This window comes from Mandrillus leucophaeus, unplaced genomic scaffold (assembly GCF_000951045.1).
Source record: "Mandrillus leucophaeus isolate KB7577 unplaced genomic scaffold, Mleu.le_1.0 Scaffold861, whole genome shotgun sequence".
NCBI classification, from domain to species: Eukaryota; Metazoa; Chordata; class Mammalia; order Primates; family Cercopithecidae; genus Mandrillus; species Mandrillus leucophaeus.
Genome location: NW_012109375.1, coordinates 1,014,261 through 1,037,613, shown reverse-complemented (window position 1 = coordinate 1,037,613; position 23,353 = coordinate 1,014,261). Strand labels below are relative to the sequence as shown.

Genomic DNA, 23,353 nt, shown 5'->3' with positions numbered 1-23,353 from the left:
TGGCTCATTTTGAAGGGGATACTATAAATAGTGCCACAGACACTGGGATCAGGACTAGGGAATTGAAATTCGAGAGAGAAGTACAGAAACATTTTCATTATCACTGATTCCTTGAGTGTATTTTTAAAACAGTTCTGTTCCTCAAATAATGTACCTTCTCTCCTTTCTCCTGCCCTATCACAATTATGCTTGAATCTCCAAAACCTGTTGCCAACTTTAGGATTCGGTTACATTAATGGGAAAGAGAGAGTGAGAGTATTAGCTGACTAGGTAGGAGAAAGTTGCCTCTAGGGAGACCAAAGCAATTCTCTCATGTTCATCTTATATTTCATAAGAGTCAGCCAGTAACTGAGTGTCAGTATCTAAAGTGTAAATTCATTATCTGAGACCTCGGTCCTGTATCCTACAGGTATGATGAAAAGCTCACAGTTCATGAAAAGAAAGAAAGAAAGAAAGAAACCTAATTGTAATTACAAAAGGAAGCCCAAGGACAATGTCAGAGGATCAATTCATTTCACCCAGCCATGCTCATAATAACTGAGTACAGAATAAGAAACACCTGAATAGTCGAGTCCTAATGCTATTACTTGTTTTCTTAAAAACAAAAATCAACAAAAATCTGGTAACTTGTCATTTGCCATGGAATCTACTGATGAAAGCTGAGAGTAGCCATTTAGTGTAGCATAAGCAGTGTTGTAACTTGTAATATAACTAGGAGATTTATTTCTAGCTTCTTGTTTGAATGGCTGTGAAGGAAGTAGCATTTGTTAAAGGTAGAATAATAATAACTAACATCCATGAAGAACTGCCTATGGGCTGGCACTGAGTAACAAACACATCAAGTGGCTGTGGTTTGATTTGCCACAGCCTCCTCCTGCCACAGTAGTAGGGTTTTTTGTCCTGATAACTTGGAGCACACTCCCAGTCCCAAGACTTTCCTGAACAATCCTTTAATCTTTACCTAGTAGACTGGCAGATATTTGGACCAAGCCCCAGAGCCTTTAGGGTACCACATTTTAATAATTTGTGGTGAACAAAGTAAATGTTGTAAAACCAGACATTATGAAGCAAGGACCTAGTTGAGTATGATGGATTTCAGGGAAAGCCAAAGAAAAAAAAAGGCTGAATGTTGTATGGGGGTATTGTCTCCCCCACAGAACACAGGTATCTATGGTTCATGGCTCATTCTAAAGCTTTGCTTGAAAAAATGACTTTTTAAAGAAGTGTACTCTTAAGGAATGTCCTTCAGGCAGGGAGGAATTTCCCTTGCTTTTCTATAGCATCTTTCTAAGAGGAAGCAGAGGTATTGAGCTGTTAGACAGTTGCTCAGTGTCTTTGTGCTTCTGTGACCACATTATGGATCTAACACATATGGGATAAATAAACTGTTTTCATTTCTTAAAGCACATGGAAGGAAACAAGACAAGAAAATTACCATATTGCTTTTTTTTCTTTTTAAAGCTATTAAAGAGGAGAATCCAGTTAGGGCAAATAAAAATGATTACTGAAAACAGATTTTTTTTTCCCTTTTCTAGCCTCTTACTGAGCAACAGCAATATGGCAAGACTTGTGGCAAACCAGTGTTTTGATGCACCCTCTTTTGTTCTTCTTCCATAGGGTAATCCCTACATGTGCAATAATGAGTGTGATGCGAGTACCCCTGAGCTGGCACACCCCCCTGAGCTGATGTTTGATTTTGAAGGAAGACATCCCTCCACATTTTGGCAGTCTGCCACTTGGAAGGAGTATCCCAAGCCTCTCCAGGTTAACATCACTCTGTCTTGGAGCAAAACCATTGAGCTAACAGACAACATAGTTATTACCTTTGAATCGGGGCGTCCAGACCAAATGATCCTGGAGAAGTCTCTCGATTATGGACGAACATGGCAGCCCTATCAGTATTATGCCACAGACTGCTTAGATGCTTTTCACATGGATCCTAAATCCGTGAAGGATTTATCACAGCATACGGTCTTAGAAATCATTTGCACAGAAGAGTACTCAACAGGGTATACAACAAATAGCAAAATAATCCACTTTGAAATCAAAGACAGGTTCGCGTTTTTTGCTGGACCTCGCCTACGCAATATGGCTTCCCTCTACGGACAGCTGGATACAACCAAGAAACTCAGAGATTTCTTTACAGTCACAGACCTGAGGATAAGGCTGTTAAGACCAGCCGTTGGGGAAATATTTGTAGATGAGCTACACTTGGCACGCTACTTTTACGCGATCTCAGACATAAAGGTGCGAGGAAGGTAAGAGAAAATCTGTCTGCCTTCAGTGGGAACGGGTGTGTCCAAAGAAAATGCCAGAGTGTCTCACTGCTGTAAAGTAACATTTGTCAATTTCTACTGCAACATTTTCTTCAGGAACTCTAGTGTAGAAGTAGGTTCCGAAGGTATTCTAAGACCCCGCATCCTCAGCAGTAATTCGTAATCCCAAACTTGCTGTCACTGAACCTGGCATGATTCTTCAGAATTTAAATAAAAGTGAATTTTAAAAAGTAACTCCCTGGGTCGGGAGGTCCTTTTAAGTCTTTAAGGCAATGAAGCCAGGGGAAGCAAAACCATTTGCCCTATAAGGAACTGAAAAACTAGAAACACAACATACCATTGTTTACAGATGCAAAGCAGGTATTCAACATGGTACAATAGTCAATTTATGTTTTGTGTAATATTGCACAAAAAAATCTGGAAATTCGAGTTGTATTTCTTTAAATTTATTAAATCAGAATCAATAGCATATAGGAAATATTTGTTAAATTGGGACAAGCTCTACTTTTCATGTTTCTGGATATTATTTTGTCAAAAAGATACACTAGCATTTAAAATATAGACCTGAGTTGGGCTCCCTTCATCTTGTAGATCAATAACAAATGGACAGAGTTTAAACACATTAATTAAACACAGTCAGGGATAGCTTTGGTTCTGATAATATACTAGAGACAGATTTGAGCAAATTTCCGAGAATTTTGAAGATGTTTAAATGAAAAACTTCAATAATGAGAACCAGAACCACCACACAGAGATTTTCAACCAGCTTTTTAAGTGTGGTATATTATCAAAACGACCACCTGATGGGAGTGGAGGCATGAGATAATGAGTGGGAAAACTAAAGGTAAGAGCAGAGTATCTAGCAAATGGAAGCAAAGGGAAAGGCAAGCAAAGAAATAACACCCCAGTAAAAAGGCCAAGATATCTTTAAATGGAAATATATGAGGATAAGAATATAAATAGTCTATATCATGTAGGTTTAAATATTTACTGATAAAATTCAAACAGATAAGGCAGGATTGATTCACTTTATTGACTGCCAGCATCCTTTAGGCAGCTCAGTTCTCAGAAACTGGAGAAGTGTTGAGACTTTCTGGTCTGTCAGAGATTTGCCTTACCTACGTGTGCTGGAAGAAAGGTCACTGCTGGTAAGGTAAAGACCATAGTGGGAACACAGAATGGAGTGGTGGGCTTGACCGTAGTGTGGTGTCAAAAGTTTCAGAGTCTTAGCTGTGGAAAAGTAGCAGAAACTGGTGGCCATCTACTCTCAGTTTTTTCTAGCTTCTTGTTCCTCATGGAAGAATCAAGAGCCTTTATCTGCGAAGCTTTTCCTAAAACTTTTGAACAAGGTCTTCGTGGTATATAACGAATATGTCTTTAAAGCAGAACAATATTGAACTTGTGAGTTCTAAGCTGTAGAGGATAGTTCATGTATTACTAGCAGGGTACATGACAGGGCAATATGGAGCTGTTGCCTTAAACTTGAGTTTGCTATTTATAATAATACACAGCAATTATCCTTATGAACATTTTAGCAAAAGACTATTAGCTTCCAGGATCTTATTCTTGGGGATGTATGATATATGAAAATAGTTGATATTGCTATTATTAACTATAGCTTGCCACAATGAAGTAACAGATATTCTATTCATCTACATGAATAATGGTAAAAAATTAACAAACTAAGATTTGGATTTTAATCCTAATCTACATTGCTCGGTGGATTCATCTAGGTCAGTTTCCTTGCAGTTTAAGAAATACTTAATCTGAGCCCAAATTCTTATTCCTCCACTTCTCCAAATACCTTTATTTGCCACTTGTAAAAAAGGCAATCTTCTGAAGCATTTTGGTTGGGAAAAACCTATTGCTGATGTTTATTTTTGTTATTAGTATTCATTTTGTTTCCTCTAATAATTTAAAAGAAAGTGTAAAATAAACCTGAAAGCTAAAGGCACTTTTATGCATTCTCAGCTGCTGTCAAGCATGCCGTCTTCTAAAGGTGGTGTGTTGGAAATGTAGATCCCTTCAGAGCTATCACATTTCTTCCATCTCCCAGACTAGTCATGTCCTCCAACTGTATTTCAGTGGTTCTGAGGAGTTTGGAAGACTCCTCCCTCCTTCCCTGGACTCAGCTCCACTGTCTTTTCTTGTTCACCAGTCAACTGTAAGCTGAAGAGAAGCAGCTGGGCAAACGAGAAAGGTCCAGTAGAGGTGAGCCCCTTCCATAAGGTCTTCTTCTGTCACCTCCAGACTTTGTCCAAATCCTCAGGGCAGAACTGATGCTGGCATGTACTGCACTAGGCACCAGATGGCTGGAGTATTTTTGTCTTAGGGGAGGGACTAAAGAAGCAAGGTCTGATGGCTCGGGCGTATCTCCAGCTTTTAAGTTATGTAAAGAAGATCTGCTGATGATGGAGCCAGTGAAGGGAAATGTTGAGCTATAGTCTGGTTCAGGGGCCTTTCAGCATAGAAGCTGATCTAATTATTTTACCCTTGAAAGTTTCAGTAAGATTAATGATCTAGATTGTCTTTCTCTTATATAACAAATCATCTATAGAAGGATTAAATATTAATTGATGATCTCTAAAAGGAAGTTCTAAAGTTTCCCTTTCAAGGATCTCATAAATGTACACTTTTCAAAATACAACTGAAGTTCTTGTTCCTTGCACCAGCCCCCACCATCCCATGAAATGATTGCAACATTTAACATGACTTTACAGGTCTATATCTGATCATGATAATGATATTTTTCAACTTGTTACTTCTATCCCTACCCCCACCATAATGTGGAAATTGACATAAATTATTTTGGGAAAGTAGAATGGAAACCAGATGTAAACATCCATAGTATAGGGGACAGAGAATTCAGAATTTTTTTACCTTGAAATCTTAAACTGTGAGACAAAGATAGTTGATCTTTGCTTGAGATGACTGAGCTTGTGAGATTCAATTCTCCATTTCTTTGCCCATGTGTTTGTTTTATACTGGCTAGTGTTGTTTGATGGAAAAATAGTGTTTTCATTGACATTAGACTAATGTAGCATTTTTGTTCTTTTCGGAATGTGACACATCTGATACCTATTTTACTAGTAAGAAAAAAGTATAATCTCATCATAAAAAGTTTATTTCTCTTTTGCCACATACTTATTTTGCTTCCATTTACTCCCTTCATTGTGTATTTATTAAGATAATAAAGGAAAAAGAGGAAACATGGCTGTTGGCAATTTCAGCAGCTCCGTAGTACTTACATTGTTCAATAAACCTAATAATCTACATGGACTAATTCTGACTTATGGATGTCCTGCTTCAGTAAATCAGGGTGATTTTCTCCAGTGAATAATAGACGAGTGCAGTGTGCCAGTACCTTAATTAAAGAGCGGCTCTCTTAGTCTTGATCTCATTTTAATTTACAGGGTAATACTACAATAATATCACTAATGGAAGGTACATTAAAGGGCATCAAGTAGCATTAACTGTATTAAATTATGGTACTTATGTTAATTAACTGCTGAAGCAAGATGGTTCTAATGGCCAAAAAGGTCATCTAATGCATAAATAAAATCTACTCAGATGAGGGGTGAGAGGAGAAATTAGAAGTAGATGTTTGTTCTGAACATCTTTTTATACAGACAGGGGGTTAAACTCAAAAGCTATTAAATATAGATAATGTCCAAAATATTTTCTTAGTTACACCATTGGAAGCTTTGATTTTTAAGTATTTTGTTTCCTTCTAAGCTTTCCATAATTAAAATAATTGAAAAAATGAACGCTGTATTTGTCAACTGCATAGATTTTATGGAATATAAACTCAACATTATTTATTGTTTTTTTGAGGTAAACAGTTTCAAGGAAATAATGTGATTTAAATGTGATTTTGTAAATCTGAAAGACAAATGAATCTTTAGTAATCTACTCATTTATTTTTAAGATACGCTATCAGCCACATACCAAGTTACTGATTTTAGCCATAAGACAGTGGAAATTCTATTTTAACAGTAAAAACTTGAAGAAAGTGGCCTGGAAAACTCCCATCAACATCTTCAGTATTTACCCTTTAACAAAATATTCCTAAAGGTAATTATCGGTCATTTTTTCTCAATGGTCATTACACATTTCTTATCCCTTGCAGTGCCTACTCAGGCTCCATTATAGGCAATTGACTGTCATAATAGTGAACAGTATTTTTTCCTTTTTCTACTTCCATTGTTTACCTCCAAGAAAGAAGCCTTGGAATATTGGCACAGAAGTTTCACTTCAACAAACTTTTTGGTGCGATCTTCACTTCATGGCTGCCTGTGCTCAGAATCACACTTCCCTGCCTAATCCCAGGACCTGCAAAGGGCCAAGGCCAGAGCCACTATGACTAGGTGCCAGGAGTGAGGCAGGCCCCCAACGTCGCTCTCAGGAGTCCAGCTTCTACGTGTAAACCCTTATTCTTTGAATGTCACTACCTTTGTATTTGCTGTAATTAGAACAAGGTGAAGCTGACATCATGTTCTTGAAGCACAGCTTCCACGCGGTTAGTGCAAAAAGATGTGATGTCAGGTAAAAAAGAACACTTGGAGAAATGCAAAAGTATAAAAGCAGTAGAGCACTTTTTAAATTTCTGGAAAAATCTGTGTAACCACAGAAGTGACTTGCTAATTAGAGAACGCTTATCAGTTATTTTGAAGGTTCCCTAAGTCTTTTTCATAACCACAACTGAAGTAAATCTGAAATATTTACTTTTTACCTCTTAGGTAAGAGGCATTCCACAAAAACACTTTTTAAGCATTGAGCCTGGCCTTTATTCTTTTCCAATTAGTCTCAATTACTGAGTTTGGGCTTTACTGCCACTTAACAGATTCTGCTTTTTATAACACCTTCTTGCTTTCTGTCATCAATAAATACTTATCCTCCACTCTGGGACAGATGCTGGCTTTGATGGTAGACAGATGAAGATGCACCAAGCATAGTCTCTGCTCTTAAGGAGCTGATATCCAGAAGGGACACAGACTTTATAAACAACAACAACAAAAAAATGATGATAATGTGGCTTAAGCGCTTTTACTGTGTGAATATTCAAAGTACTGTGGTAACAGAGAAGAAGCTACTAATGTAATCTGGAAAGAATAGTAAAACCTTTGATAAAGATGTGACATGTATGACATCTTGAAATATGGGTTTTATTGTGCCAAGCAGCCAGGGGAGAATGGATATCCTAGGCAGACAAATTATACCTAAAAACAGCACAGCATGTTAAGGAACTCCAAGCAGTAAGGAAATGATGGAGTTAAGAGTCCTGAAGATGCCCTACCATCTTCTCTTTATGGATCTTCAGCATGTCCAGGAAGCTGAAGGATTCCTACGTCTTTCTCTCTGGGTCTCCTATGTCATAAGAAACCCAAAATCTTATGGAGTCTCCATATTAATTGACTGCAGGTGAGGAACATTTTTAAGGCGATTGTAGTAAAGGCTATTCTGGTGTAATGGTGCAGACTGGAGAGCTATAACATTGCTTAATTGTGGAGCAACTATAGCTCCAAGCCCTATTTCTCAAGTGGAGAATCCAGAAAAGCTTTACACATTCCACAGGAGCCATCATATGGTAGTGGTCTCAGATTTGCTTACAAAGTCAGTAGAACTTGTTGACCAGTCATATTTTGGGGAAGACTTCTTAGTGAATTGGATGGTGGGGTCAAAACTAAAATAGGGAATAAATACTGAAATAGGCTTTTAGTTAATTCATGATTTAGCTAGTTAATTTATTGTGCCATTTCAAGTAGTAGAAATTCTAGTTAAGGATTTGAAAATACTTGTCTAATGTTGTAGAGAGAGATTTGAGCTCAAATATAGGTTTGAGAATTATTACCTTATATGTGATGGTGGACGTTTTGAGAATCAATGATATTGAGGATTTTTTTTTTGTTCATAGGTATAAATGACCATTATAGAACATTTACAGAATCCTGTGGAATATTACTATGTAAAAGGTAATTTCTGAGGGAAATCAAGAAATAATCTGAGAAAATTCAAAGAGAAGGGATTGAGTTAATGTCATTCTAATAGTCCCCACTCATATTTGAGTAATAATCCTTTAAATTTGTATAGCATTCAATTTACAAAATTCTTGTCAAGTACCTTATTTCCTTTAGTGCTTACAGGACACTTGTGAGACAGGTGTTGGTTAACCCCATTTTGCATAGGCGAAAACTCAGGACCAGAGAAATGCCATGACTTTTTCTTTAACATCACACGTAATAAAGTGGTAAAATCAGGTTTTTCACGACAAACCTTAGGCTTTTTCCAAATATTATGCTCTTACAGTCACCCCAGCCTGAGGTCAGCTCAGTATATGTAGAAGACCCCCAAAATTCCCAAAGAAGCCATCTTTAAATAGCAACAGTGAATCAATACATCTTATGACTCTGCCCATCTTGGAATGTTCTGGGAGTCACACTCCATGGCTTTTGGCTCAGTGTTTTATTACACCAGGCTGCTCTGTGTTTATCTGAACTCTAACTTCTTACTTCATTTTTATCAACTTTCAAATGTGTGATCGGGTTCATTTGTCACATTGTGTTAAGTCTAGGTGTTTAACTACTAAAATCAAATTGTGGTGATAACTTCTTACTTTTTCATGGGGAGACAAAAATAAGCTGAATTTTCTCAGTGTTAATTTTTCTCCAATATTTCTTCATAAACTTTTAGTATGTGCACCTGCTTTCAACTAATGGGCATCATCAAACACTAAAACAAGTCATATGTCTTAATGGATGAACTTGGAAATGGCCAACTACTTTCGCTTATTTTAAGCAAGTTCATACTTCAAGTGAGGGCAATGTGTTTTTCCTTTTAACTTCCACCTGTAAGTCCACATTCTCTCTTCTGAAACTATTGTGAATAAATGTGCTGCCTCTTTCATATAATAAAATTTCGTAAATTTGTAACCAATGATTCTGTCCACCAGGTCCTTTTTTCAAGCTAAATGGATATTAAACCATTCCACTAAAATTTAATTTACTCTCCTTTTAAAAGGCAGAATGAAGTCCAGTAAACAAGGGTATTCAAATGAAAAGCATAGTAATCATAATTAAAAATTAAAAAGCAACATAAAATATTGCTACTTAACTCCAGTGGAAACACTTAGAATAAAGACTTTATGGTATGCACCCATCGTAAGTGGACAACTGAGGGCCATTCTGATTTGGGGCATATTTTTAAAATCCATTAGAAGATCTTGAATTATAAAGAGAATATATGCATAAGCAGCTCATTTTCCTCTGAGGTTTGTACTATTATAAGGAGAGAATGTATCTAATAATTCCTCCATTTAAATTATGAAATTCATTAGCATGCAGAAAAACAATCCGGTTTAGGAGCTTGTCTCTTTATCCTTAATTCCCTAGTGCCATAGATTTTTTAAGCTAGTGGGTCATTACAGGAAAGATGTCTCTTTTTTTTTTTTTTTTTTTTTGAGACGGAGTCTCGCTCTGTCGCCCAGGCTGGAGTGCAGTGGCCAGATCTCAGCTCACTGCAAGCTCCGCCTCCCGGGTTTACGCCATTCTTCTGCCTCAGCCTCCCGAGTAGCTGGGACTACAGGCGCCCACCACCTCACCCGGCAAACATAAGGTTATTTAAGCAAAAGACCACAAAATGGATAAATAAAATAATTTCTTCCCTCATTTAACTTAGCATTTGTAAGGGAAGCTACAGTCCGGCTACATCTGCATGCCCAAACAATGGAAGGCAGGAATACACCAACTTCTGCAGCCCTGTTTTTTATCCTAAATCTGTGGTATACGTCTTCGCAATGTCTTGCTGTCCTTCTGTCCCTAGGATCAGAGTTTTTTCATAATACGTTAGGAGATGTTGGCCATTGTCTGATACTTAGTGTAAGAGTGTTTTGGGACCTATGTGATCAATGGTTCAGTAAAGAGACTATTTCCATTCATTCTCCAAATAAATACAAGAACAAATGTGTTAATGTCATGAATTTTATCACAGTAATTTGATTGTTTGGATTGATATATTGATTCTGTTGCAATATGGGTCTGTATTTTCAATTCAATAAGCCACTTTTAGAACTAAGTATATTAGTTTAACCGGAAATGACTGCACTGCACAAAAACTCATGGTTGCTATTTCTACCTCCCTTTTATAGGTACGAAAACTACATCTAAACAAGGTTAATAAATAGCAAAGAGGAAAGGAAAATTTAAAAATTACTTATGTTGGCATATAAATTTATTTCTGAACTCCCCTTAAAAAACATTGAAAAAATGGATGGAAAGGCTTTAAATATGTGAAACAGGAGCCTCACAAACCCTACTGGTCCAGAATATTATAAAAGTAGGGTAGTTACTACATTGGCTCTTTCTTGCATTGTGACTGGTACCTAAGACAACTGATATTGTGCTATAATTATATTTAGAGAATAGAGGACAAGTCATTAGGATTTTAAAATCATTGTCTGTCTTATTTTAGAAGGAAACATTGGCTAAGAGACAAGAGAAACAGATTCTCACTCTGGTTGTGCTAATAATTCTTTGTAAGCTCAGAATAGGTCATAGTTACCATAATCAGAGTCTTCTCATCTACAAAATGAGATTTTCATACTAGCTTACTGTTTCTCAGAATGTACTCTTCAAATAAAGTCCAAGATGGTCAAAAACATTTGAGATGTTTTTGATCCCAATACTTCCTTCTATGAGAATCACAATGTATATTCATATATTAAAGACCCTGAGGTGTCCTACGGTAAAGAAACATTTCTATTTTATTGAAGACAGAGCCTCTAAAACTTACTTAGTCAAAAAACATACTAGTACCCCTAAACAACCAGTATTCACAGAACTCATGTAAGGGTAACAAGGTGTCTTCAAGCTCCAACATTGTTGGACTCTTTGTAAGATTGAAGGAAATACATGAAAACATCGTGTGTGTGTGTGTGTGTGTGTGTGTATGTGTTTGTGTGTGTGTATTTAAACTATTTGCAGTGCTAAGAACAGATTGATTTTTCAAGCAAGTTCCAACTTTAGTCATCATCCTCCCTATATTACTGCTACTTTGGGTGAAAAAGTGAGACTATCTTAAAGAAAGACTGACCTCAGTGGAGAGTATCTCTCATTTTTTTTTCTTTTCACTGTCGCTCTAATTTTTTGAACCTTGGAGTACTATGCATCTTTGTTTAAGAATTATAGGAAATTAAGTACTGTATTGGAATAAATAGGGATTTTTTTGTTTTGTTTTTAAGCTAGTGAAATTGTGATGGAAGAGTCAGCAAAGATGTGAAAAATGAAATGCCAAGTGGTACAATCTGGTGTATTTTGTAGATAAATGGAGATGCTAAAGGATTTTTATTCCTCCCGTATGTAAGCGCCTCAAACTCTAATTACAGCAATGAGCTAAAATCATGCATTTAAAGAAAAATAAGATTAACCAGTATTTAATATATTCTTTTTTTTTTTTTTCATTTGCTTTGGAGGATATTCTTGAAACCACAAGCTAATTTTAGTTAAATGAGTCTTGCCTTTCTTTTGCTAATTAAGACTGTTAATGAATAACAAATCAGAGCCCAGTAAAACTAAACATTGTATACAGCTAAGGAGTATCACCTTGTCCAGGAATTGTATTTTTGTCCTGGCTGCTTTTACTCATTTGGTGCCACCAGAATATCAGGGAAGCAAAGCTGTTATAACATATTGGTGACATCCATGTGTAATTATAGATACTCCAGTGCAGCTGGGAACAGGGAACAGATGGGGGAAGGGTGGGCCAAGAGATGATGGGTGGGGAAAGTCTAGGAGGTCAGAGATTTGGCAGGTTGGAAGGAGATAGCATCATGAACTCCTATATTGGATTTGTATAGACAGGGTGTATGCCACATAGAGTCATAGCATTGCAAAATCGTTTCTTTTAGAACTGAAAAAAAAAAAAAAACCATAAAAATAATTTAATCTAACTCCTCCTTTTTCAAATGTGAAACAGAATGGTTAAATGAATTAGTCAAGGATGACACTGTTGTATAACTAGAATTTAAACCCAGATGGAACTTTTACTCACTGATCTGCGTCCCATGCCTATAACTGGGCCTGGTACCTATTAAGAGTTCAATAAATATTTATTGATGGAATGAGAGAATGATCAGAGTATCCTTCTGACCATCATGTAGAGGACCATTCTGAGGACGGTTTTCCCATTAGGTATGCTATGGCCACCTCTAAATATTCCCCACACAAGACTGCAAGGGAATTGGAGCTTAGCCCATTGTTTTTGGTTACGTCACTTCATCCAATAAACCAGATTGCAAAGCTTCAGGCTTTAACTAATAGTCCAAACTTAAAGAATAAAATATATCTACTTCAGATAACAGAGTAATATATGTACTCAGGTTAAATGAATACCGCCCCACTCAAATACACACAATTTCTTTTATTATATGTTTGATTGGTCCTTTTAAGGTCAAAAATTGTGACCCATAATCCCTTTCCTGGATGAGGAGAAGTCCATGAAAAGGAATGAACTGCTCGCATTCTCAAGCAATATTTAGTATAATCGCAATATCACGCAATCCACGTCCCAAGGTTGTCTTCAAATGATGTTTGCTTCTTGAGTTTAGCAACCAAGGAGTTTTGCAATGCTACTTAAAAACCTTACAACTTGTAAATGATGTCTTTACATATTGATAGGTTCAAAACTGGGGTTTCAAAGAGTTTGAGCTGAGGAGACATGGAAACAGGCAGTGATCAAATGCAACTATATACATGTATCTGCTGAACTATATACATGCATCTGCTGAAACTTTTATGAACATATGTCTTGATAAAAATAATTGAAGTTCATTATATACTCTTAAGTGGCAAAATAGGATTAAAAATATTAATAGTATGAGGCTAATTATGAGAAGGAGGAAAAAAGAGAGAATGAGACAACACAAATATAGCTAGCTAATACTGGTGGAATTGTGGGTAGTTTTTATCTAATTAGTTGCGATTTTCTATTTTTTTTCTTTTTACTCATTGTATCATCAGAAAAAAAAATAGTTTTTAAAATTAAGTTAAAATTCAGCAAAGTTACAGGATACAAAAACAACACACAAACATCAGTTGTGCTTCTATACAGTAACAATGAATGATCCAATAGGAAATTAAGAAAACAATTCCATTTACAATAGTGTAAAAATAATAAAATGGTTAAGAATAAACTTAACCAAGAATCCAAAAGTCTTGTACACTAAAAACTACAAAACAGTGCTGAAAGAAATTAAATAAGACACAAATAAATGGGAAGACATCCTATGTTCATGGATCGGAAGTCAATGTTGTTAAGATGTTAATACTACCCAAAGCCATCTACAGATTTAATAGAATCTCTATCAAAATACCAATGATGATATTTTCAGAAATAGAAAAATCCATACTAAAATTCATATAGAATTTTAAGGAACCTAGAAATAGCCAAAATAACATTGAAAAAGAAGAATAAAGCTAGTGGCCTCACTGGGGTTTTTATGTTGTTGTTCCTTTTTTTTTTTTTTAATTTCAAAACTTACTACAAAGTCACAGTAGTCAAAACTGTGTGGTACTGACATAAAGACAGACATACAAACCAAAATAAACCCTCACATATATGGTCAAATGATTTTCAACAACATTGCCAAGACCATTGAGTGAGGAAAAGACAGTCTTTTCAACAAATGATTCTGGGAAAACTGGATAGTCACATGCAAGAAAAACAAACCAAAAAAGGAAGTTGGACCCTTACCTTACATCATATACAAAAATTAATTCAAAATGCGTTAAAGACCTAAATGCAAGAGCTAAAACTATGCAAAGCTAAAACTATGAAACGTTTAGAAAAAAAGCAAAGGGAGAAAACTTCATGACCTTAAATATGGCAATAATTTCTGGATATAACATCAAAAGCATGGTCAACAAAATCAAAAATGGGTAAGTTGAACATCAAAATTAGCAACTTTAGTGCATCAAAGGACACTATCAACAAAACGAAAAAGCAACGCACAGAATGGGTGAAAATATTTGTAAATCATATATTTGATATGGGATTTTTATCCAGAATGTATAAATTACTCTTACAATTCAACAACAACAAAAACCTAATTAAAAAATGAGCAAGGGACTTAAATAAACATTTCTCCAAAGTAGATATAAAAATGCTTAATAAACACAGGAAAAGATGCTCAAGATCATTAGTCATTAGGGACATGCAAGTCAAAACCACAGTGAAATACCACTTCATACCCATCAGAATGATTATTATTCAAAAAAATAAAATAATGTGTTTGGAAAGGACATGAAAAAATTGGAATGTTTGTGCTATACTGGTGAAATGGTACAGACACTGTGGAAAACAGTGTGGCAATTACTCAAAAACTAAACATAAAATTGCCGTATGATCCTGCAATTCCATTCTGGGTATATATCCAAAAGAAGTTAAAGTGGAAGCTTGAGCAGATATTTGTACATCTCTGTTCATAGAAGCATGGTTCGCAATAGTCAAAGGTGGAAGCCACCCAAGTATCTATCGATGGATCAGTGGAAAGCCAAAATGTGTTATATACATACAGTGGAATTTTATTCAGCCACAAAAAGGAAATAAATTTTGATGCACACTACAACATGGATGAACCTTAAAGACATTATGCTAAGTGAAATAAACCAGTCACAAAATAACAAATATTGCATGATATGCAACTTAAATGAGTGTCCTAGAGTAACCAAATTCATAGAGATAAAGTATAGTGTTTCTGCCAGAGGCTGGGGGCAGATGAAAAAGAAGAGTTCATTTGTAATGAGCACAAAGTTTCAGTTGGGGAAGATAAAAAAGTTTTGGAGATGAATGATGATGATGGTTACAAAACAATGTGAAAGTATTTAATGCCACAAAACTGTCTATTAATGATTAAAATAGTAAATTATGTGTTATGTGTACTTTAACAAAATAAAAAATCAGTAACTGCACAAACAATACTCCTTGGCTCAGCAAAGTAAAACACAGAAATTCTGACATATATCCATGTATCTTTCTTCTCTGTCCTTATGAAATATTCTAGTCTTTTCCCACTTTTAATGTTATTCTTGGTTTTGAGATGGAGGAAGATGTTCAATAGGTTTCCAGGTTTGTATGGGTCTTCACGATGAGGGGTCTAGTTGGAGGAAATAGGATGTGAAGCTCCTTGAAGCAACAGAAAATAAGTTTTAGAGAAAGAATTTGGCCAGAATGTAACTAATCAAAGAACATTTCCTGTGTATAGGAACGATGAAGCACAGACAGGAAGGGAGCTTGAGGGGCAGATATTGTAATAGTAGTGGAGGATATTTAAAATCAGACTGAGTCTTGATTTCATACTATAGGTAAGCAATTGGAACCACTATAGGCCCTTGCAAAGTGGTCTATGTTGGAGATAATGCCAATGTTAGAAAAAGACTTAAAAAGATTGTGTTACTCTCTGTGCATAAAATGGTTTGGAAGAGGGACATAATTGACTGTTGAAATAACTTTCATGAAACATGAGGGTGGTGGATAGAGAAAGGAAGAAGTAAATGTGAAAAGTAGGTTTTAATAATACAGAAAGTAGGTTTGCCCCTAACATTTGCAAGGTTGGGGAAAAAAATAAAAATACAAGCCCACATACCATATGCCTAAATATGTATAAAATATAAACTGAACTACACCACTGTTTGACTCATGTTTCCATCCTGAGTCCCATAGCTCACTCCCCACAGTATGACAAAAGGGGCCATCACCTCTCCCGAGCTAGGTCTGCTGCTGCAAGCCTGAGCTAGAGGAAGGTAAAAGCTATGTCCTTGACCCAAGACTCATAAGTAGTAACTGGATCTACATGAACTTGGTATGGAAACTTACCCAGGCAAGCAGCTAGGAGGCCAAGCCAGGAAATTTATCCTCTTCCATGATTCACTTCTTCCTTTCAGGATTTCCAGGTAGTTGTAAGCACCTCCCAAAATTACACCAAGATTTCTTCTTCTGGCAGTAACCAAGCATGTCCTATCATGCTGACTCTCCTGTGCCCAACAACTACAAGCTGTGAACTAAATATCAAAACAATTACTTGAAGACCCTGGAGAATGACCAGACACAGGCAGATACCAAAGGGGAGATGATACTTTAAAAAAAGGAAAGGTATTGGGTGAGTTTCCTTTTTTCTGCTTTTCTCTAAGGACCTGCAGGCCAAAGTCTGTGCCATGTATAATGGGGAAAAGGAGGTACAATTAAAGCCCAGATGGAAAATCCTATTTCATACTGCCTTGAAAACCAGACAACAGAGCTGGGGCAACCAAAATATGAAGCAAGAAATATGAAAAAGAAAGAGCCAGAAGCAAGGAACTCCAAATACTGTGTATAAACTCTGCCTAAATTTCTGGCTAATCCCTCAGATGTCAATGTATGAGCCAGTCTCCCAACAGCCCAGCTAAAGCTGAAATAACTGAACTGAAATTTCAGCTGCAATTGCAGAAGAGACAGAGTGCTCAGTTTGGATTTAGTTACATTCCCTGCCTACTAAATGAAACAAAGTCAATATTCTTCAGGAGAGCACAACAGAATCCAGAGTCTTTCAAAAGTATCATTCACAATGTCCAGATATAATCCAAAATTACTCAAGAAAGACAGAAAACATAAAAAGATGACCCACATTCTAGAAAAAAAGATAATAAGACTAAACTCAGCATGGTCCAGATGCTGGAATTAGCACACAAAGATTTTAAAGCAGCTACTATGCTCATGGATATAAGAAGGTATGCTTTTAAAACATGAAGATATAAAGTATCTGTAGGGAAATAGAAATTATTGAAAAAAGTAACCATATGGAAATCTTAGTACTAAAAAAAATCTTAATTTTCAAATCAAATTTCACTGGATGTTTTTAACAGTAGATAGGAACTGACAGAAGAGTTGGTGAACTTGAAGATCTGTAGAAAGTAGCCAACATGATGAATAGCAAGAAAAAAGGTAGAAAAAATGAACCAAGCCTCAGAGACCATGGGACCAATATCAGAAAGCCCAGTATATGTGTAATAAGTGTTCCAAAAGAGAGAAAAGAGGGAATGGAGCAGCAAAAATAATTGGGGAAGCAATGTTAAAATTTTTCCAAGACACACAAAGATACAGCGGACTCTGAGCAACATGAATATCAAGCAGACCCCAGGCATATAATATGCAAACTACTGAAATCCAATGATAAGAGAAAATCTTGAAAGCAGCAAGAGAATAAAGACGCATTACATATATGCAAAAAAACCCCATAAAATTCTCATCAGAAACAATCACGATCAGAAGACAATGGAACAATATCTTTAGAGTGCTGAGAGAGAAAAACAAAACAAAACAAAACTGTCAACCTAGGATTATATATCCAGTGCAATTATCTTTTACAAATGAAAGCTTATTAAATATATTTTCAGATGAAAGCAAACAAGAGAATTCATTAGCAGCCTATCAGGCCAAAAAGAGTGACACCAAGTAAAAACTTAGAATTTCAGGGAGCAATGAACAATATTGGAAATTGAAAACATAAGGGTAAATCTAAAAGACTTTCTCCCTCATTCTTTCTTTAAAATACATGTTACTATTGAAGGCAAGAATTATGACACTTAATTGTGAGGTTTATAATATATATAGGTGTAATATATAGGACAGCCACAGCATAAAACATAGGAAGAGGGGGTCCATGGACCTCTGTGGTTTATGTTCTTGCATTTAACATGAAATAGTAGAATATTGACCATAAATAAATGATGGAAAATTAAGGATATATATCATAATCTCTAGAGAAATCACAAAAAATAACAACTCAATGAGGAATGTCTCAAAAGTCCTACACAATCAAGCCAAAACTATACCACCCAAGTTCAGGGGAGGGAAGACGCACCATTACGTAAGTAATCTGCCTAGACATCTACTTTTGATGATTTGGGGTTTCTAATGTTTTTGAAAAGCAAAAAGCCAAAACAACAATGACAAGAAACAAGTGCAAGCTTAGGTTTTTCTTCTCACCCCTCTTCTCCTACTGCCAATCACTGGAGCTTGCTGGGCCCTGAATCTTCCAGCGGAGATTGGAGAAGTCCAGAGGTTGAAGGAGAGAGGTTGAGTTTCGTGTTCAAGTCCCGCTCCCATAACTTGTATCTGCTAACTCTGTTACCAAAATTTCAAAAAAAAAATTTTAATAACAGAAAGAAAAAAATTGTGTTTTCCTGTTTTTGACGTATGGGACTCTCTAAAGTCAGGGTGCAGAGCAATGGCTGCCCTTGAAGAGGCCCATGTTCAAAAGTAGTGAAGGATAGAAGAGGGAGATATATGTATCTATAAAGTTTGATCAAATTTTTCATACTCAGGAACCAGACTGGGTGGTGGTATCATTAATATTATTTTCAGAATTGAGAAGGTTATCTATTTGAGCCTACACTGAGCTCATATTTTAACTTAAAAAATGTAGAGAGGAGATTCAGTGATAAGTATTTGTTAGTGAATGTATGAGTAAATTGGCCTATAGATGATGTACAACTACACAAAATTGCTATTTTACATCTTAAAATTTCCATCCAAGTACAAATATTTCTTTAGAAATAAACAAATGGCAACAATTATTATCTTTACCAATTGCAGCTCCAATATTTCTGAAGGACCCAGAATACCTAGAAACTATTCTCACACAGCGTCTAATCCTGAATGCTTTCAGCCATTGATAACTGGTATTATAGACAGCTGGAAAACTCACCAATAGTATAACCACAAAGAGTAGGATTCTGTACTTAGAGGCAGCAGCCTTGGTCAAAACTTTAAAATAATAATAATAATAATAAAACACAAAGAGAAAACAAAGTAAGAAACTTAAAAAAAAAGGAAATAGGATTTTGGATGGAAAGTATATTACAAAAATATATTGTTTTTCTTTGGAAAAGAGTTTTTTAAAAAATGAAAGAAAAAAGGAAGTGGCATTTTTGTGGGAAATTCTAAAGGTGCAATAGAGCTCTTTAACAGCATGGTACAGTATTCTACACTCCCAGGAAGAGCAAGTCAGTTGAGAATCCCATCCACATTCACTTTAGGACCATTATTATTGCCCACCTTGCTGACTATGGATGGAGGAATAGAAGGATGCAGCATATAACCCTTCCTCGTTCAAAGCTAGACCTCCGGCTCCAGTAGGGGCTCTCAGATTCTCTATGGTTCTCAGATCTTCCCACTTGTCAAGCCATTGTTAACCTGGGAAATTAGCAGGTTACAATCTATCAGACGGGGCTTCCTCTGTGTTCCAGGGTGACCCATTTAAAGGAAGTGATGAAGCATGCTGGAAAGTGTGTAGTGTTAATATCAAAGGAGACTCTGGCAACCAAAGTGTATAGTGCTAATATCAAAGGAGACCCTAGCAACCACCTTCTTAACCTCTGCACTCAATAGGATTTAAAATATAACGATCCTATAATGTATAACATACACTTATATGAAAAATAATCCAGAGTAAGTGAGAAATATACTATAATTTAAAAAGGAAAGGGTTTCATTTGGCAAATAACTGTAACCATTTAATTAAATCTGTTAATGCCATGCAGACATTTTGCTATTTTAGTAACAATTTATGTTTGTGGACTAAGAAAGAAAAGAATAAGCAGTTATGTTTAGTAAACTAGAAATGACTTTGTTAGCTTTGTGAGAACATGATAATTGGTAGGAATATAAAGGGGTAAAACATTATTTAGCTGGGAATCAGATCATGTGAATTCTTATCCCAGAACTGTAACATGGAAAATAATATCTACCTACTTCTCTTTCAAGAATGTAAAATATAATACAAATAAATGTAAACTCTTAAGTGTTTTGTGCTTAGCGTAATAGTTCCTGGCAGCGTTCCAGTTGCTAGAGATACAAAGATGAAAAGCCAGAGTCCCTGTCCTCAAGTTGCTACCATCTGGATGAGTTGACAGATACTTCAAGAGAAAAATTATAAAGCATCATGGTTTGTACAGTGATAAGGATGTGCATAAGTTACTGTGGCAACAGCAGGGAGGAGGAAGAGCAGCAGCCCAGACCTCTGGGAGGACAGACACTTTCTGGAGGACATTCTGATAGTCTCAATTTCATCAAGGTTATTTCTAAACAATTATCTCCATATGTTATATTAAACTAAATGAAATTCTCATTATTAATCATTTTAAATGGCTGATTATCTAATGGTTGAAAATATCTTTTGCCTTATTTTAGTACCAGATCTGTATATACACTTAGAAAGACATATTTTATTTCTCCTTTCCCTAAGATAGGCATATCCAAAAAACTGATTCACAGTGGAGGTGGTTTCAGACACACAGAAATATTGAGTAAAATGTGGACTTGCAAGACCACATGTTGTTTAATGAGACTGAATGAAAGACTCAATTTTCAATACAAAGTTAATGCTGTTTTCATTAAATATAAATGTTATTTATGGAAAACAAGAGCCCTGCAGAAGCAAAAGAATGCCTCTCAGGGTTACACATTTTGTATTTGTTTAGCACTGATGAGTTTAAACCAAGAGGCTTCTTTGCAATTTGATTATTTGCTCCTTTCCTTGATATTGATTATTCTATCAGATTTTTCTACTAACAAAAACATATATAAATATTCCAGTATTATTATACTATCAAAATGAGATGCCAGAGGAAATTACACACCACAGTTAAGTTTTTGATACAAACTAAAATCAGAAAAAATCAAGTGTGGTTTGTTAATGAACTCTGGTTCACATAGAGAGGCAACAGAGAGTGGCTTTCAGGCTGACAGACCTGGGTTCAAATCCCAGCTCCTCCATTTGCTTACTTGATAGACTTTAGAAAAATCACATAACTTAAACATCTCAGAGTCTCAGTCCCCATCCATAAAACATACAAATACTGTCCACATTTGCAAGTTGTTTTCAATTTTATTAATGTCTATAAAAAGCAAGTACATATTAAACTAAGTAGTGGTTATTACCATGAGGCTCAGGAATGGTAGCTACAGTGAATATTATGACTCTGAAAGTAGCTTGGGGCCGGGTGCAGTGACTGTAATTCCAGTGCTTTGAGAGACCAAAGTGAAAAGATTGCTTGATGCCAGGAGTTTGAGACCACCCTGGAGAACATAGCAAGACCCCATCTCTTATAAAAAAGAAGGAAGTTTTGTTTTATTTTTAATTTTTTTATATTAGTCTCACAACAACATATTGGCTCTGCCAAACTTAACCACTAATATTTTGTCTTCCTCTACTAACTCTTTCCACTTTCCTATATTGATGGACTGAGTTTATATTTATTCTGCTATATAATTCATATCCTATTGTACTGCCATTAATGTGCACTTATCTGTCTTAATTGTTTCCTTCCTCTTTAAAGACCTCAGCAGCTTAAATTTATCATTACCATATTCCTAGAGTTCTCTATTGGTAGAGATTCCCATGAAAATTAAAACTGGGAATTACAAAAGGGGAAGGGCAAGCTTAGTTTTCTAAGATTGGCTTCTTGAGCCCTGGGTAATGAAGTTATATTATACCCCATTTCCTCTGGGTTGCAGATGTGCATTTATCCTCACCGATGATGGATGGCCTACTTTGACATTTTGCATGGATGGCTCTTGAGAATGAAAATCATACTTATAAAAGATTCATTGGCTCATTGTACAGTCCTAACATTGTCACCTTGACACACAGTGACAGCATTGTAATATCTATTGACCCTGTTGGTCAGCACAAAAAAGGAGAATACGTTTCAGGATCATCTAACAGAGAAAAAGAGTTTGGGATATCTTTTTCATAGAATGCAATAACTAATGAATTTTTAGTTCTATTTCTCTTCTGATTTCAGGAAAGCTGGTTTTGAAAGACAGCAAAACCCTTGTGTGCTGGGGAGGTTAAGAGGTCACCAACTTAAGAATCACATCCAGTTTAGAGGTGAATCCTTGAGTTGTGAGGGAACTGGAACAGGGTTTCTGCAAGAAAAGGAAAAAATTATGTGAGTGCATTGGAGTGGACAATTTACTAAAGAAGATAGGATAAAAAAGAATTATGTATTAATAAATGACATTAAAAACCCATTTAAAATTAGTCACTCTTTATAAGTGACTTTTTGTTTAGTAGTCCTATTTTATATACATTTTATATTAAATATATTCTATTTTAAAAGCAAAGTAGACTTATTAAAATAAGCATTTTGCTGGGTTTAGGAATAACTTATAATCACTTTGACCATTTAAAAATAAAATGTGACTAACATCAATTTCTGTGGAAATTCTGACATACAAATATGTTAGCCCCCTGAATTAAAGAAAAAGTATGACTGAAGCATTAATAGAATGATAATTACAGAGGCATTACCATAATCATAAGAGGAATGCCATGGTTCAGATTTAACTGCTTTGCACAAATAAAACAGTAAACTATAAAAAATGTAAAACATAAAGGAGGCCTCTGTACATTGAGATATGTGTCTTTGTACTCAACTAATTAGTTGCTACTGAATGTTTTTGCTTTGCTCAGTGGCATGTGGTACATAAATCATTGCAATATGTTAAATGCAAATGGTTGTTAATAGAGAAACCATCTGCTCCACGCTGGAGAGTTTGTTAAAAAGAATGTGGTGAACCTACTTTGGATAATGTTGAAAAACTCAAATGCCAAATTTCTAAAATGAGCTGCCTCTGTTAACCCCAACATTACTAATACTCCCCTGGCCTTTTAAATTCTCCAAGTTTATCACTAAAACACTCGTAACACAGTCTGTGCTGTTTTAAACAACCCCATTGGCTATTTCTAAAGGCAGAATATCCTACAGAGGTATCACACCACAGAGACCTACGGTGTTCTAAAATTGTGTTCAGGGATTTAGAATGACCAATAAATAATCAAACAATCCTCTCCAAAACATCTTTGCTAACATGGATAAGACACACTCCCTATCCCTGTGCCTCCTAAAAGCTATTCCTTTGCAGCTATAGATCACTGGTAAGTTGCTGGCTGATGATGAAATATCATGGGTATCATCAGTGTTTGCAACCTCCACCTCTTGTAATCTACAATACTGTATTTCTTCAAAAGATCATCAGTGCAG

At 35.8% G+C, this 23,353-nt stretch overlaps 1 protein-coding gene across 5 annotated transcripts in view; it reads left to right on the top strand.

Moving 5' to 3' along the window:
• Positions 1–23,353, top strand: part of NTNG1 (netrin G1) — a 359,892-nt gene that overhangs the window by 184,479 nt on the left and 152,060 nt on the right. For all 5 annotated transcript variants that reach the window (XM_011968880.1, XM_011968877.1, XM_011968878.1 and 2 more), the window contains exon 3: positions 1,618–2,258. In XM_011968880.1, coding sequence (XP_011824270.1) covers positions 1,618–2,258 — 641 coding nt within the window. The remainder of the gene's footprint in view (positions 1–1,617; positions 2,259–23,353) is intronic.